This window comes from Gopherus flavomarginatus, chromosome 3 (assembly GCF_025201925.1).
Source record: "Gopherus flavomarginatus isolate rGopFla2 chromosome 3, rGopFla2.mat.asm, whole genome shotgun sequence".
NCBI lineage: Eukaryota > Metazoa > Chordata > Testudines > Testudinidae > Gopherus > Gopherus flavomarginatus.
The window spans coordinates 266086425-266105054 of NC_066619.1; the positions used below are offsets into that span (position 1 = coordinate 266086425).

Genomic DNA, 18630 nt, shown 5'->3' on the forward strand with positions numbered 1-18630 from the left:
AAAACTAGAATAGGACAGGACAGTCAATTTTTTTTGCAAGGCTGCTTGTAAACAGCCTCTGTCTGAGGGAGGCCCAAGACTGCACAGGGCATCCTCCCAGCCAACTGGGGTCATGAATTGTCAGTTCGAGTAAGGAACTGCAATCTTTTTTTTCTTAACTGGTGGAACTGAAAAAAACCACTTCGGTGGTTTTTAATCACCTAAATATGGTTTAGGTTACAATTGCTCTAATTTTGAAACTTTGTTCATACAGATACTTTTTAGTTACACCACAAGGTCCAAATTCTGCAGGGGCGCATGAGCACAGGTCCCACTGAAGTCAATGGAAGCCTTGCGTGCATCTTGCATTGTTTTCCATACTTAGGTGAGTAATGACTAAGAACTCTGATTTTTGAGAAGGGTTGATATCACTTGCTATTTATTGTGGATTATTTATAAGAAGTCACTGTTGTACTTTCTGCAAATCTTTCAGTTCTCTAACATTTTTAGCACTCATTTACTTAGTTGCTGTCCTGTGTTGTGGAAATAGAACTTTCTGTTTTGATTAGATAGAATAAGGGTGTTATAGTAGTTCATTTCCTAATTAAGGTATTGTCTATATAAAAAAAGAGAATATCCTTGACATGCATGGCAAATATAAATATACTATTTTCTTTAATCTGTTTAAAGCTGATACCTGTGGTCTCATCATTTAAAACCACTCAGGCTGGGGCCATGGTATTCTTGCTCAAATTGCTCTAAGCTGCTATTAAGTCCATATGTCACTCCATATGTCCACTGTTGTTACTGTTACCTTTGTATCACTACACTAAACACCAGAAGTTGTAACGTAAAATTTATATTAATCAAATTAGAGAAGCAATATCACTGTTCTCTATCTGGTAAATGTCCCAAATTCTCCAGTGGTTATGTCCTTACTCCTATACCTCTAGCCTCTCTGTCTCTCTCTGCTTTTATGTGCACCATCCTAGCTCATGCTCATTCTCCATCTGAGTCTATCCAACCTCCCATCTCCTGGCTCCTCTCCCTCTCCTCCTCTGCTTTGCCAAGCCTCTGGTTCCTGCAACCCCTCCACATTCTTTCTTGCCCCCATTTCCCACATCTGGGCATTCCAATGCGGCCATTTCCTCCTTCTCCATACTACCTGGGTGCCAGCAATTGGAATATTGAGAGCACAGGAGAGTCTCCCCAGTCTCAGTTCATGTGCCCATGGGTCACAACTACTCCCCACAGCCAGGAGCAGCATTTGCAGGAAAAGTCCTGTTCTGGGTCTTGGGTTGAAGCATGCTCAGTTGCTCTGTGCAAATGGCATAAATGCAGTGCAGTTGTCACACAGGAGCTGTGAGGGGAATGGAGCATGCTCAATGCAGTGGAATCTTCAGAAAATTTGGCTGTCAAGCAAGTCTCTGAGCATGTACAAACTTCAAAGGCTTATCACTTGGTCAAATTTGGAGAGGTTTTTCTGGGGATGGCAAAGGCATACCCCTGACTCTGGGGTAAACTCTCCTGCCCAAATTTCAAGTTCCTGATCCAACGTGTGGAAGCACTACAGCCTCTCAATGGAAATAGTTATAAGATTATTATTAACATTGGCAAAATGTGTTGTTTGGACTTTAATATAATCTTAGAACCATCTGAACAATTTTAGCAGGTAGGTAGAAAGAGTCAGGCAGACATCTGGGATGGATAGCTTCAGCCAAGAAGGTTAAAACTTGGCCGAGTTCTAAGGAACAAAAAACTGGGTCTTATAATGGGAAGTCTTGAGCAATCATTTCTACAGGCAGCAGTACCAGTTCCACCTTTAAGAAAGAATATCAGTGGAGCTTGATTCTAAGGGAATTATTCTTTTTTTTAATGTGTTTAAGGCCACGTCCACACTACAGAGTAAAATCGAAATTAATAAAATCGATTTTATAAAACAAGTTTTATAAAATCGATTTTACGCGTCCACACTAGGGCACATTACTTCGGTGGTGTGCATCCATGGTCCTAGGCTACCATCAATTTCCGGAGCGGTGCACTCTGGGTAGCTCAGTAAAAGAATGGGACCAATAACTTCGATTTCCGTCCACACTAACCCTAAATCGATATAGTAATATCGATTATAAGGTTCTCCTCTCGTTGAGCAGGAGTACAGAAATCGATTTTAAGACCCCTTAAAATCGATTTTAAGTGCCTTGTAGTGTGGACGGGTACAGCATTAAATCGATTTAACGCTGTTTAAATCGATTTAACGCTGTAGTGTGGACCAGGCCTAAGAGTTCATACAGAAAGATTCTTAATTATTAGTTTTATTTTTACTCAGTAGTCATGATCACAGTCAATATTGTAACCAAAATGTAAGAATCTACAATAGCAGTAAGCAAGGAGGTATTGTGTGGTAGATCAGATCATACCATTTTTCGAGATTCCAACTTACCAATCCTTGCTATAAATGAAAGCCTATAGCATGGAGTTGGCTAACAATCTCAGGGAAAAAAGTTCTGTCCATAGTGCCTAAGGAAATCCTGTTAGCAATAACCATGAAACATTCAAAACATAGTCAAGTTGTATAGCTGGTAAGGTTCTGATTCCAGTGTAGACAAACGCCTTACTCAAATAAGTTATAGCTAGAGTGGGGAAGGGGAAAGCTATGGACTAAAAGCATAAATTACTACTTCTAAAAAATCTGGAATTCCTGTTGTGTTCACTCCTGACAAAGATATGAATAGAAAGGCAATTATTCTAAAAAGATACAGAGAAACCATTTATCTTTCTGATAAATGGGGGAAAATATATATACTTAGTCAGAAATCTATTACTGTCTCCTGATATCAACATTTGGAGACATTAAGTTTGTTTCAAAAATAAGGCATTACATATTACACACAAATATACAAACCAAGAACAACTAGTCTTTAAATCCAAACTTGTAAAAAGTATTTTACAGAAACTGGTCACAGTGCACTGAACTCATTCCTTCTTTTCCTAGCAGTTTCATTTTAATGACTTGGGAACTACATTAGCGTGCAATCTGACAGCAAACAGAAATGAAGTGCTATTAACACCAGAAATATTAATACGAATCAGTATCACAAGTCTACTGTTGAGAACAAACCTAAATAATATTCTGAGGAATAAGAAACATAGTGCCTTTCAGTAGAGTTGCCAGGAACAACAACAACAACAACAACATAATTCCCAAAGCCAAGTAACATCCATATCACAGATAGCGTAAGTTTCTGTACTTTAAAACCCTTAAGTATTTCCAGCTTCATACTAAAATACATAATATATCACACATACATGCTTACACTTAAGTGGCACTCATGGCTTTTGTACAATAAAGATTTAGTGAAAATATACATCTTACCACTTAAAACTAAAGTACAAATATACAATATCTGTAAGCCCATACATAATTTTTTACATTTATAATACACTTTACATAGATAAAAACATTCAGAGTTCACTCATCCTTTTATTTTTTGGCTACAATTCTCTGATTTAGAGTCTAGAGAACTCCTCTTCATCATCAATATAACCAGATTTAAAACAGACCTGAGAAAAACAAGACAAAATGGCTGCATTTAGTTAAATAAGTAGCACAGCTGGTGTTTTGTGGTTGGTTTGTTTTTTTGTTTTGTTTTTTTAAATAGAGTCCATACATATTCTTTTACAGAGTTCATATAATTTTTCTACTAAATAAGTAGTTTTGTGGATATCAAAAGGAAGCAGGAGCCACCTCAAACCATTTTCACTTCATCTAACCTTATTTTAATTCTTTCCTTGTGAAGTCAGTAACAGAAGACAAGATTTATAAACAGTATTTCATAGCCAATTGAAGGACCTCAACCCATAAAATATTTGCAAACATTCTTCATCAATACAAAGCCCAGTTTTTGAGGACACCTTAAGCAAAAGAAAAATTATAATCAGCAATACAAGTGCAAAGCAAAACTGTGGTCAAAAGACCAACATTTTGACTGCAGCCATGCTAGTCTAGGAACTATTGGTACATTTGCAAATTATTTTTCATTCACCAGCTGGGATAGCACAGTGCCTGCAAAAGCTGAAAACAGTATTTTGTTATGTAGCCTCCTGTACATCAGCCAGAGATAACTGTATTGGATGAATCAGTAACAAAACATCATATTACTGTATAAATTAACCTACATATTTTGGTTCTATGTTTCAAGGCCTTAGTGAATTTTCTGATACTCAGACAGTGTAGGGATTAAAATATTTCTTATTTTATATTTCTCATATGAATAATTGAATGTCCACATTCAATATAAACAGTTTCAAATCAAAATAATGCAGATGTCTAGTCTTCTCCCAGTGTAGATCTCGAGCTGTCAATAACTTAAATGGGAATCATTCATAGGCATCCAAAGAAGACTAGATTCCTGAATAATGTATAGGCTGGTAACACATCATTCCTATGTTAAAAACAAACTGGAAATTTTCTTATCGGTATAGATCAAATATATTTTCTAACAATTGTACTATGTTGTTTTTCCTTGTTTAAAGAGTCTTTTTTATTGTAACCAAAAGGTCAGTTCACACCAACATTCAAATGCCCAATCAATGACAAAAATGTTTAATGTGCTATTATAATACACAGCTATAATGTGGATGCTTCATGATTTGTTCCTAGCAATTTAAAATAACTAAATCTCTGTTGAAAGCCAACATTATTTCTATGGTTCTTTACTGGGATGAACTCATCCTTCCCAAAATAATTTCACTCTGAATTTGTATGTGCAGAGCAAACAAAACGTATATGCTGGTCTGCATGTGGAACACACTTGTCAACAGCCTATTTTGGTCAAATATATATGCAAGTAGACTATATTAAAACAACCTATGTTTCTCATGTCTTTTATAGTAAATATTTTGGGGTGCGATTCCAAAAGATTGCTCAATTTTAAGATATTTATTAAAACATCAGGTCTTAGAAGTGGAGTCAACTTGCACATTAGGGAACCCGTGTATATCTACACCATCTCCCAAACAACAACTTATCTCAAAATATACATACACCCCTAAAATATCCTGATGTTTGTCTCCTAACATTTCTTCTTCAGAGTCACTGTCCATTCAGTTGATCATATCAGATATCTACATTTAGTCCAATCTACAGTTTTGATTATTTCTTTCCATTATAAGCCTTTTTTATAAATAGTGAGAGACTGTCATTTGATAAACATTTTAAATTAATTTAAAAAGCAAAGGCAAAAAGGTATTATATATTTGTATTGTATAAGAAAAAACAAAAAGCCACAGGCAGTACTTACCCCTCTCATGAGGAGTCTGTGAAAGAAGCCTCTCTTTGGTCTAGGAGTATTCTTACTCATATCTAGGTCTGGTGACAAAGTGACATCAGTTTCATACATGAGCTCTTGAAAGCATTCTGTTTCAATCATCTACATGGAAAGAAAAGAAGAGATACAAATGAAAAACTCAGTCATATAAAGACCCCTAGACATTATTCCAGTTCATGCAAGATGCATAACTGGATTCTTTGCTGAACCGGGGCCACATAGAAGAAGACACAAAATAGCTTTAACCACCTTTGGGCAACCTAAAAGGTTTTTTATTTTACAATTAGCTACTCTCAGTCCCGGAAAGGGAACACAGCTGACAAGGATCAGCAGGGCACAGCTGCTTCTCTAGCCACACCCTCTCTATTGCACAGGCAGATCCAGTAGATTTATGGCTGCTTTGTGACAGTGATCAGGCAAAAAAGCAGACACAGCATAGCCATAAATCTGGACCCTTATGTGAAGAAACTAAGACCAGCTTTCTATAATTCTTGCTTGAACCATAACATAAAAGCACTCATATAAGCATGCCCCACATCCCCCCACCCCAACACACACACACACACTCTCTCTCTCTCTCTCTCTCTCTCTCTCAGCTGCTGAATTTCCATTGCCCAAACTGCAATATGCACAACTTCTTGAACTGGATTTAATCCATGCCAGATACATAAACAGGGATCTCTCTTTCTCCCATCTTCTGTTTCAGGGCAGCCTTATCTGTAGTAGGTGAAGCTGGATATGCAATCTCATTAATTACAATCAATCCAGTGTGCCAGCCACATTGGTAGGGGGAATTAACTCTATACATAGTCCTAAATGAATTCATTCATTAGTCAGTTTGGAATACTTATTTAGGAAGCAATATCTAGTAATGTTTGACTAAAGTAATAACTGCTTGTTCTGAAAACCTAGAGCAAGGAGAGTCCACAGAGTTCTGTACTGTGGCTCCTGGCTGCTCCTAACATGAATACACAGGTATGATCTATTTGAGACTCCTGTAATAACAGCTAACATTGAGTAAATTTTTTTTTTTGTACTTTGAATGGCACTCCTTCAGGTCCCACTGCTTTGAATGATAATACACCGCTACCTCGATATAGCGCCACGCGATATAACACAAGTTTGGCTATAACGTGGTGAAGCAGTGCTCCGGGGAGGGGGGCAGGGCTGCACACTCCAGTGTATCAAAGCAAGTTCAATATAACACGGTTTCACCTATAACGTGGTAAGATTTTTGGCTCCCAAAGACAGCATTATATCAAGGTAGAGGTGTACTAGAAATCTTTCAGAGACAGGATAAAAACAAGAAGTGTGCTCATTGTAGCGGATGCTATTGTTTTCTGGGCAGCATTCACGAAAGCATAGGGTGGTGCAGTTTCCATCTATTCACTTTTATGCAAATTAAGTGTGGTCCTTGGGCTCCTATCAAATTGTCAATGGGGCTGTTAGTTGGTAACATTCTGGAGCAAATGCCTGAAGTAAAAAAGAAGTTTAATCATAAAGCCTGATTAAGGAAGTTAAACAGTTTTGTATTTTTTAATATTCATTATTGTTACACTAACACAAACAGAACTTGTTCAAAGTACAGTACCTCATTTTGCCAAGGGATTGAAACGCAACCTGTAACAAATTTGGAATAGAAGTCATCATCTGTAGTATCCAGGTTCACTCCTTTTACTGTGGAGAATTGCTCTATATCCAAAACATCCTTACAATACACCGCACGTGGCTGCAATATGAAACAATGATTGCTTCTTTGAGAGAATCTTTATTTTCAGTGACAATTGGGCAATTAAAAAAAAATATATCTTAGGTTCACATTGTTGCCTATTCACTGTTTATTTACCTGAACAGCAAAAGGATACTACTACACTCTCTAAACTAGTACTGTGTAACAAGTGGTGTGAGACCTGTAGGGGGTCATGAAATAACACCCGGTGGGTTGCATGCAACCAAGAGCAGCAAAATTAATGGTCACTAGGACCCAGGGAGAGCCCTGACAGAGAAAGGAAGTACTATAGCAGCCTGCTCCCTCTTACCTCCTGAGGCTGTGGCAGTTGACTCCTGCTCTGCCCACTGACTCCCCAGGAACTTTCTCAATTCCCAGCCTTCATTTGTTATGGCAGGGGAAGTAGTGATTTAAAGAGCTGGGGAACCAACTTCACAGCCCCTTGGAGCTGTACTTGGACATGGGTCTCAAAACCCTTTACAAAAGAGAGTGCCATATAAACAGCTGAATATCACATTAGACAACACTGAATTACATTTGCATTGTGTTGCCCATTTAAATAGTTTTGTTAGGACTATCTGGAGATAGGGCTCTCCTAAGTCTTTGCACAAAATTCAGGTCAATCACCTACAAATATTGCCACCTCTCTATTCAACCCCTTTTGCAGATAATAACTAGCTTCTGCACCCTTCCTATTTTCCAGTGCAAATTGATTTAATCAGCATAGAAGTATACTGTGTCTATTTAAGTACTAGACACATCTGTCTCATCTACTTACGTCTGGTAAAAATGGAGGTTCTAACATGTTTGCTTCCAGTCTCTTGAAGTTAATATTCTTGAAAATGGGATGCTGCTTTACAGCAGCAGCTCCATCTCCAGTGCACCCCAATCGTTCCTTTGGATCTTTGGCAAGTAACTGCACAGAAATAGTAAATATATCACTGAATTAGTCTTTTATACATGCCCTTTTAAAAATTCTCTTTACAGTATTTTTCAATAGAAAAATATATATAGGTGTTTTTTTTGGCTCCTTTGCTTACTGAAATCTGCATCTGAATGCTGTACCAAAATGTTAACTTTTAAATAACTGGAAATCTGAAATATGTGGCTTAAGAGCATTAAAGTATTTTCGTTAGACCAGTTTAAATTACAAACATTCTGGTTTTTAATTATTATAGGTTCTACCCATAGTTTAATGAGCTGCTAAGTTATCTCTATGTTTATATACTTGGTGATCATATATGCTTTGCCACATATCTTCCTTTCCTCAAATGCAGATCTAAAATTGTTTCAGTATCTCAGTAACTCTAGACAAGATATTTTTGTAAATCAACAATAACAAACATATATTTATACATATTTTTCTAAAAAATTCTTCAACGATGTAAATGCATATTATCTACCAAATTTAACTGGATTTTACTTCAGTCAATAAAGGTAAAAAAAAAAAAATCAAGCTGTCCTATTACATGGTCTTTTTCTTTACACAAGAGAACTGATATGCTGCTTTTCTACCACATCTTCCTAATATTAAATTCCTGGTTTCTTCTGTTGAGATGGCTTAACTCTGTCCTTGGTTATGCTACGTTCAAACTGTGGTTCAGCTTGAGGATATGGACTACGATATCTATAAAGTACACCATTTTGTAAGATACAATGCAACAAACATGATGAAGAGAGAAGTCCTCAGTTCCGAAGTCTGACAACAACAGCATGGAACTGTTTATGGACTTCTATCATATCAATAATTGAATCACAAGAAAACAACCTATGCAAGTCACCTAAGCCATGTCACCTGAATTATGAAAAATTTCCAACAAAATAAAGACACTAAAATTTAAAATTTCAGCTCTTTAAAGAGTGTTAGAAATTTAATTTCCAAACCTCTACGTCTCTTCACCCACCATCCTGCAGATGGATTTTGCCTCCTCTGAGAATTTGTGCGAGTACACTTCCTGGTCTTCCTTCACTCTTCGGTCTATCTCATTCAGTTTGACCTTTTCCTTACGCTTCCTGAAGGGTGATTGTCCCTGAATCATTTCATAAATTAGGCAGCCAAGACCCCACCAGTCAGGGCTGAATGTATAGTTTTCATTGTTGAGGATTTCTGGAGCTACCAAAAATAAAAAATAGAAAGATTAATGTGTTTTAGTTTTTTTCCATTATTTGATCAGTAAAACAAATCCACTAAGCTAACATTGCACTCTCCAAAAACAGACTGTACAACAATAGTGGATGTCCAGAGTTACAAAAAGTCCTCATTCCCATATTAAGGGCTCTTTTTTTCAGCGAACTGTAGGTCCTTAATTGCTTCTTTTCTATATTAATATGATCCTTAAGCCATTTTTAAAATGAAGGTAAAATTTTCACAAGCTAAGCACCTAAGTGACTTAGGAGTCCAAGCCACATTTTCAAAAAAGTGACTTGTGCACTTAGGAGCTTAGAGTCAAACAATGTCAATGAGATTTAGGTGCTCTTGAAAATTTTACCCAGAATAATTAACTTTCTGATATGGCTATATCTAAAATTTAATTTTGTAATTTTATCAAACATGACCTTATGAAGATGGCAGACCAGGTGCCAACTCATGCCAAGGTCTCTAGGCCTCATTGAATACTTTAAAATGCATTGCCAGAAACCATTCTTGCTTACTTGTTTGTTGGCATTATCAAACTAAATATTAGCATTATAACAATGTGTTTAGACTTTATGGAATGCTTGTGGGATGCTGCATGTATTAATCCTACTTATATCTGTATCCCATGTTATAAGGTAATGTTTAAACATTTTCTCTGTAACTATTAAAATGTTAGGAGACAAGCATTACCATGTCTGAAATATTAATTTACCCCAAGAGGTGTTATTTGCTGGCCAACTGGAAGGACTACTGACGGGGCGGCTCTAGCTTTTTTGCCACCCCAAGCACGACAGTCAGGCAGCCTTCGGCGGCATGCCTTCGGAGGTCCCCAGTCCCACAGATTCATCAGCTTGCCTGCGGGAGGTCTGCCGGTCCCAAGGCTTCAGCGTACCTGCCGCCGAATTGCTGCCAAATCCGCAGATCTCCCGCAGGCAAGCCACTGAAGGCTGCCTGACTGCTGCCCTCACAGGGACCAGCAGGGCGCCCCCATGGCTTGCCGCCCCTGGCACACACTTGGGAGCACTGGTGCCTGGAGTCGTCGCTGATTACAAAATCCAAATGGGCCACTGCAGAACAAAGAGTTTGTTGATTGTTCTCCTAACCCACCCTGAAGAGGTTATGTGCAGGAGCACTTATCCTATCAGCTTGGATTCGGGGTAGGGGGTGGAGAGGAGGGAAGGATAAAAATCCCTGACAAGAAGAAACTGGATTTTTTATGGTATCTGGACTCTCAAGGACAAATATTCCTAAACATAAGCAAGAGATCCCCATGCTGCCTAGCATGGGCCAGCCTAAAGGACATATAGAGCTGCTCACTACAGAAGCTTATAGTACCTTTTTAACCCTAAGACTAACTAATTTGTGTGCATGTTTTTTAACCTTGTTAAAAAAACAACTCAGTTATTTTCTTAGTTAGTAAATCTTTAGTTAGTTTATTACAGGATTAACTACAGGCTTTGTACTCGGATCTCAGCCCAAAGACTACTGGCCTGAGGTAAGTGACTAGTCCTTTGGGACTGGCAGTAACCTGAAAATTGTGATTTTTGGTATAAAATGACCATCTATCACATAGTCCAGCTTGCCTGGGTGGCAAGAAACTGGAATGCCCAAGGGAACTGTCTGTGACTGCATAGTAAGACTGGTTAGTATGTTAGTAGTTCACGCTTGTTACTAGGTTGGTGAAATCTAATGATATTATATACAATCAGTCTGCGGTTTCTGCCCTGCTTTTTGACAGTCTGCCCTGAGGCTGTAACTCACTGTCATGAGCCATTACAGACATCATGATACACCTATTCACATACTGTATCATTTCTTCACACTAATAATGTCCCAAAACCAAATCAAACCTAGTATGATTCTGTATTCTAGAGTCACTTATACTTAAGCAAGTGTAATAGACCTCACTAGTATGGTTTAGCTAGCTACAGGCATTTTACATACCCATATATCCAACAGTTCCAACCCGCCCTCGGACTGTTTCTCCTTCTGGGATCTGCACAGCTAATCCAAGATCTGAAATCCTGATGTGTCCTGTTTACATTGAAATTAATTACACAAATTCAACAGGAATGAAGTATTAGCATTTTCAAATATATGGGATTTCCACAGTATCTTTCACCCTCCATCCCACCAAATCACTTATTAGGCCTAAGACATTACCTACACCAACAGAAGGGCTTCTCCCATGGGCATAGGTAGTGTATCTCCCTGAGAGGTGGTATTTAGTTCAACCGAAGAATTCTTCAGTCTACCTACCACTGGTCTATAAGGGGGGTTAGGTTAGTATGGCTACATCTCTGAGGGGAATGGATTTTTCACACCTTTGACAGACTTAGTTATCCTGAAGTAAATTCCACACCCCTGAGAGACATAGCCATAAGCTCTTTAATCAATTTAATCAAAAATACCTTTGTGAGGTTTTATCCTTCCATTTTACAAATTGGAAAAAATGAGGCACAGAACTGATATGCTCACGTTCACACAAGAACTTTGTGGCTAAGCATGATACAGAATACTTAACATGAAAACATGACTGTAGGCTGAATAGGCTTTATGAGTTTCCATTTCAACTCCTATGTTTATTCAGCAGCCACAGGAATGGCAATACAGCATCATATTTAAGTCTTTATTATACTGTAATAAGCTTCTTGACTTCTTAGTAGAACATTGGAGCTTGCTCCATTTAATTCTTTACATGAAAAAGATTATGCAAAATTATTAGTTTCCTCTCGAAGACACTGTAATAAGTAGAACAGAGTGGAAAGCAGAATATCCATCCCACAGGAAATTCTGATATTTCAACATTTGTTTCACATACTAAATCAAAATGTTTCAGAGAACAAGTTCCAAATCAAAAATTTTTGAAAGTGTAAAATTAAATTAAATATTTTCAAGTCAGTTCAACATTAAACTGCATCAGCCAATGGTTCTGCAATGCCTCAAGGAGTTGTAATTCAGATGTGTCGTGCCCTTATTCCTCTGCATGGGCCAGGCTCCCTAATCAGATTACGTCTACTATGATACACTACACTCATTTAACTCCCATAAGGCACCATGTTGCTTGGTGAGAGGAAAGACAATAGTGCATCAGGGGAGAGAGTCCACCCAGGGAGCCCATTCCATAGAGAAAAATGGGAGCAACACAAATTACCCAAACTACAACTTTCATGAGATACTGTGTCAACACAGGCAGTTGCAATTTAATGTTGAACTGAATCAAAATTAAATATTTTGATTCAGTTCAACAAACCAAAATATGTTGATTTGGGTTGGATCTATTCTCAACAAACTAATTGATCTTTATACTGTGGGGAAAAAAATCAAAATAATCAGGCAAAAATCTAAATTTTCCCATGCAAAAAAAAAAAATCAGTTCTGTAGAAACTGTATTTTCCATTGGAAAAATCATTTAAATGGAAAATTTCCAACCAGTTTTAGTAACAAGATAAAAAAAACCAACACATTTTGATAGCTTTTAGGACAGGGGCAGTGTCTTCATACATGTTTGTACAGTGCCCAGAATAGTAGGGCAATCTCAGTGGGGTCTCTAAGCATAACTGTAGTATGAATATTACATAATTTTGCATAGAGCATTTAGAAGCAATTGATAAAAATGAGGAATATCAAATATAAATTAGCACACGAGTGGAAGATCCTAGACACAAACTAGACTTTTCACAAAAAATTCCTGTAAATGGGAAGACAGTGATAAAAATAGATTTTACATAAATGATGATGCCCCATTTTGTAATTGTCTCAGACTAAGTCTTTTACTCTTGGGGGAATTCTGTACTACTGTGCATGCCTGTATGAATTCTTGTTTGCAGAATTCAGGTAAAATTGTCTTCCAGTCAACCCAGTGAAGACCTCAAATGGCCACATTAGATCCAGTGCTAAAAGCTGTCTCAAAGAATCAAGGAATGAAATTGCAGTGTGTTCTATTGCTTTACCAAAAGTAAGAACAGCCAATCTTTTTTCCACTCATAGAAGCACACTTGCATGCTAATATTTTATTAATTATGTTTCTAGTATTGTAGCAAAATTGCTAAACCACCTTAAATATCTTTGCACTGTATTCAGAATACATGTATACATTTTTAGTGTACGTGCCAAGAAATTTATGTTTATTTACCACAGTCATCAAGGAGAATATTCTCAGGCTTCAAGTCTCTACAAAGTAAACAAAACAAAAGCCAGTTATCTAAAAGGGAAAATTATAGCCACTATCAAGTGTGGGTTTTGCAGAAACCACAAAATTGCTTTTCTTAGAAAAGCGTGACTTAAGTGTGAAGAGACTATAAGAACCTCAAGTTTTGCAACTTTATCATTTATAATACATATTTAAACAACAACCTGATGAACTATAGATTAAGAAGTTTTACAGTAGAAATTGTCAAACTGACCCCCTTCCCTCCCTGCAGAAGACTGATGAATCCAAAACAAAATTTCCCTGGAAAATGTTGACTTCGGGGGATGGGGGGAAATCTAAACCCATACACAAAGATTTTAGGAATTTATGTAGTTCTCTTTTAAACTCTGTTATAGTTCTAGCCTTTACAACCTCCTCAGGAAAGGAGTTCCACAGGTTGACTGTGTGCTGTGTGAAGAAGAATTTCCTTTTATTTGTTTTAAACCTGCTGCCCATTAATTTCATTTGGTGGCCCCTAGTTCTTATATTATGGGAACAAGTACATAACTTTTCCTTATTCACTTTCTCCACACCACCCATGATTTTATATCTCTCTATCATATCCACCCTAGTCTCCTCTTTTCCAAGCTGAAAAGTCCTAGCCTCTTTAATCTCTCCTCATATGGGACCCGTTCCAAACCCCTAATCATTTTAGTTGCCCTTCTCTGAACCTTTTCTAATGCCAGTGTATCTTTCTTGAGTTGAGGAGATCACATCTATACGCAGTATTCAAGATCTGGGAGTACCATGGATTTATATAAGGGCAATAAGATATTCTCCATCTTATTCTCTATCCCTTTTTTAATGATTCCTAACATCCTGTTTGTTTTTTTGACTGCCGCTGCACACGGAGTGGCTGTCTTCAGAGAACTATCAACGATGACTCCAACATCTCTTTCCTGATTAGTTGTAGCTAAATTAGCCCCGATCATATTGTATGTATAGTTGGGGTTATTTTTTCCAGTGTGCATTACTTTACACATTTATCTACATTACATTTCATTTGTCATTTTGTTGCCCAATCACTTAGTTTTGTGAGATCTTTTTGAAGTTCTTTACAGTCTGGTCTTAACTATCTTGAGTAGTTTAGTATTGTCTGCAAATTTTGCCACCTCACTGTTTACCCCTTTCTCCAAATCATTTATGAATAAGTTGAATAGGAATGGTCCTAGAACTGACCCTTGGGGAACACCACTAGTTACCCCTCTCCATTCTGAAAATTGGTGTTTTCTACATTGTCAAATATACTATTTAGGAGATCAACAAAATAGTGTATTCAGTGCAATATTTTTCTCCAAGCAAATAAAGATTCAAAACAAACACATGGCAAAGGATTAAAACTATGTGATTTAAAACTATGGTTTTCAGCCTATGGTCCGTGAACACCTGGGGCTCCAGAGACGATGTCTAAGGCATCCGTGAAAGGTAACGGTGAAAATAAAGTTTCAAATTCCAGAAAAGATATTCCATTTTTCTGATCAATCAAAAGTATGTGAGTTTCCCCTGTCAAAACCCAGAAGTGTTGTCCTTACGACAGAAACCCACAGTTTAGTGCCTTTTCTCACACTGTGTCAAATGCCATGCCTAGCACATGCAACATTTATAATTACATTTGGTTCAGTCAGTTTTAAGTCTAAGACCCACAGGGGTCCTCAATTTGGAATTTTTTTAGGGGTCCGCAAATGAAAAAAGAGTTGAAAACCAGGGATTTAAGAGACTACAAAGATAATGGTGGTCAGAAGGTAGTGGAAATAAGAATATTTTAAAAGACTGCATAAACTTTAAGCTGAAAAATCAAATCCACTTTAAGAATTCAGATCTGTTTGGGTAAACTATGGCATGTAAATTCTAAACACAATACTCCCTCCCTAATTGGGACAACTCCCAGAGAACTGATTAAAACCTAACCATACTTAATAGCAATGACTGTTGCTTAATGGGGACAGTAATTAATATCTGGCCTGATTTTGATAGTCATTAGCTCAAGAACTACTGGAGTTACAATCCAGCAGTTAAATGGTGTCTAAGATTAGTTTCCAGGCCTGGTGGTTTGCAACATATTGGACTTTGGAACTGTCAATGGTCCCTTGGTCTGACAGTGCTTTTTCTTCTTAGGCTGCTGTTATTTGAGGCAGCAGCTTTTTCTTTCTGCAGTGGCTACAGTCACCATCCTTGCTGGAAACTCAGACCCCAGTCCTGCATTGTGATCCCTAAGTATGTAACATTGTACTTGAATGGACCACAATACAGGATCAGGGCCCCGGTAGGCAACTTTAATATTTGGAATGGAGGCATCACGACTGGACTTTTTTCTGAAGCCAGGGAAATGTGAAAAGATTGAAAAAGGCATAGTACTAAAACTGGATTTAAAAAAAAATAAATATTAGAAATTAGACAAGGGCTGATTCTGTGGCCATCATGTTCTACATGGAAGCACACACATAAAAACCCAAACCATCATAAGACTACACAGAAACCCAGCTGCACCTTAATGTTTGAGAAGTGTATTAAAATCCCTAGATGAAAGGTGCTGTAAGTACAGAATATTGTTAATGTTCATGCTTAATGAGGGCACATTTCAGTGATTTAGTGATATGCAAAGAACAGACAGAACTAGCATGAGACACATGATAAGGATATAAGCATCACTAAAAGCAGTTTTCAGTCCCTCCTTTGCTGTAATACATGTACAGAGTGATCCCATGTCCTGGAAAACCAGGAATGTCCTTTTCAGGGCCTGTGCATGTATGTTTTTCAAAACAGTGTTCTGTCCCAGTTTTTGTAACCCCTTGAAGACTCTGGCCAACTGCAGGAGCTGCTAGCCAGCAAGGCTGGACACTAGGTTATCAAGTGCAGGGACCAGCTACCAACAGGCTGGTCACGTACTGCCATGTTTCCTTCCTCTTCCATGAGCATGACAGACAGATACTCTTGAAAACCTGGACTCTGAGGTCTAGTGCAGCTTCCTGGTCTTGTTTATAAAAGCTCTCTCCCTGCTCCTTCCCAGGCACATAATCCTACTTCAAAGACGCTCATAACCCTACTATGCTGCACCAGGAGAGGGACAGTAGGAGAGAAAGGGAGAAAAGTTGTAACCCTCTCTTCCATAAGATCCAGGCCAAACAAAACATTTCAATTTTGATCATTTAACATATTTTATTTTAAAATATAAAGTTATTTGGAAATTGAATAAAAGAAATTGAAGTGTTCACTTGGAAATGTTGAAATGAAAACAACTGGATTAAGTCAACACAAATTTGCTGTGTTTCAGTGTTAGTGAATCTGCATTTTTTTTTTCCAAAACAAAAAAACCCCAAAAAAAATGACTTTCAGTCAAAAAAAAAAAATCACTCTGTCATTGGTGATGAGCAAGGTGTCCTAATAAAGAAAGTTATATTGGTTCAAGTTAATCCTGCTACTTTAGAGATTAAGAAACTAACAGACCACCACAATGTTTTCGGCTCCTCCTGAAGGAACTGCAATAGCAACTGAAATTAAAATCATTCCCAGAGGTGTGTAGACATTGACTCTGGACATACAACAATGAAATTTTGGCACTGCAAGTTGCTGTATGGATCTGAGAGCAATTCTGTTTAAGTAAAATGTGTTAAGATCAGTTCAGTTTTCACTGCACACTATGGGCCCATCTGCACTGAGGAACTCAATTTTAAGAGTGTTGAGCACCCTCACTGAACTCCATTTAAAGTGAACAGACGCTACAAGAGTTCACGTGCTCTGGAAAATCAGGCCTGAGAGAATTATACTAGATAAACAGCAATAAAACCAGTCTGGACTATTACATAACATTACTATTATTCGTATTATTGGAGTGCCTAGGAGTCCCACTCATGGATCAGGCCCCATTGTGCTAGGCACTGTAGGAACACAGAACAAAATGACAATCCCTGTCCCAAAGAGATTACAGTCTTGATCCTGTTCCAGTTTTCAAGATCAGTTCTTGAAAAGTTTTTAAAGTGAAAAATGTTGCGGTTTTATTCTGTGTTAAGAATGGAGCTGAAGTTAATAGTTAATGGCCTCCACAATGCTTTCCAAGAGGCTAAAGGAGGCGCACACTGTTTAATAAATCTATTGATGAACATTCCTCCTGTCCCAATCAAGTATAAACCACCACTGGGAAATTCTTGTGACAGATTATTTCAATAAAGTGGACACAGTCCACTATGTAAAAAGAGGATGATTTTTTTCAATTTATGTATGTATTCCTAAACAAGGCAATGCTACTGATTTCAATTTGATTCATTTCAGGAATTACTCACTTGTACAGAGTGGCAATACACAAGAAGATTCAAGCTCTCTCAAATGGTCAGCACAATGCCAGATGACAAATGAGTGAAGTAAAATATTTATGAATTAATGGTTCAATTCTACAAGGTGTTGAGCATCCTGAACTACCAATTAAATCCATGGCAGTTGAAGGTACTCAATTTCTTTTAGGGTCGGGATCATGGTTTGTAAAGAGTTGTGGGATCTTTAAGGCAGAAAAAAGCATTAAGAAATAGATTTTATGAAATTGGACTACTGATGTCTTTGTGTATAATAATCAATGTAAGCAGAAGATTTTAAGTCCAAATATGTAAGAAAGTTGTGTCACCATTCAAACTTTCCCTCTGAACTTGGCCTAAGGAAAATGAAAGCCTCTTTCAAAACATGTTGGAGTTACATCAACATAATGATAATCCAACAGATCAACTCTCAGATATTATTCAAAAAGCTTTAAAAGCTAACAGCAATAGAGAACCTTCTGTGCTGTAGGAAAGTGTAGAGAGGTAGAGCATGTTAATTATTGCAGTTAGAGAAGAAAACAAATTTGTAAAAAAAAGACGGTTACTCACCTTTGTAACTGTTGTTCTTCGAGATGTGTTGCTCACATCCATTCCAGTTAGGTGTGCGCGCCGCGCGTGCACGTTCGTCGGAAACTTTTTATCCTAGCAACTCCAGTGGGCCGGCAGGTCGCCCCCTGGAGTGGCGCCGCCATGGCGCCCAATATATATCCCTGCCGGCCCACCCGCTCCTCGGTTCCTTCTTGCCGGCTACTCCGACAGTGGGGAAGGAGGGCGGGTGTGGAATGGATGTGAGCAACACATCTCGAAGAACAACAGTTACAAAGGTGAGTAACCGTCTTTTCTTCTTCGAGTGATTGCTCACATCCATTCCAGTTAGGTGAATCCCAAGCCATACCTAGGCGGTGGGGTCGGAGTGAGAAGTCGCGGCATGGAGCACTGCAGTTCCGAAGGCCGCGTCGTCT

At 38.0% G+C, this 18630-nt stretch overlaps 1 protein-coding gene and 1 long non-coding RNA gene across 4 annotated transcripts in view; one reads left to right on the top strand and one right to left on the bottom strand.

Moving 5' to 3' along the window:
• The first annotated feature begins 208 nt into the window (after positions 1-208).
• The window catches only part of LOC127048395 (uncharacterized), a 69244-nt gene continuing 50822 nt past the window's right edge, over positions 209-18630 (top strand). Inside the window, exon 1 of the long non-coding RNA XR_007773641.1 lies at positions 209-364. This is a non-coding gene — a long non-coding RNA (uncharacterized LOC127048395). The remainder of the gene's footprint in view (positions 365-18630) is intronic.
• Positions 3404-18630, bottom strand: part of GRK4 (G protein-coupled receptor kinase 4) — a 102550-nt gene continuing 87323 nt past the window's right edge. For all 3 annotated transcript variants that reach the window (XM_050947708.1, XM_050947706.1, XM_050947709.1), the window contains 7 exons: positions 13308-13345; positions 11117-11206; positions 8940-9148; positions 7814-7951; positions 6898-7035; positions 5280-5408; positions 3404-3540 (listed from right to left, as the gene is read on the bottom strand). In XM_050947708.1, the coding sequence (XP_050803665.1) occupies positions 3487-3540; positions 5280-5408; positions 6898-7035; positions 7814-7951; positions 8940-9148; positions 11117-11206; positions 13308-13345 (796 nt within the window). In that variant the 3' untranslated portion in view covers positions 3404-3486. The remainder of the gene's footprint in view (positions 3541-5279; positions 5409-6897; positions 7036-7813; positions 7952-8939; positions 9149-11116; positions 11207-13307; positions 13346-18630) is intronic.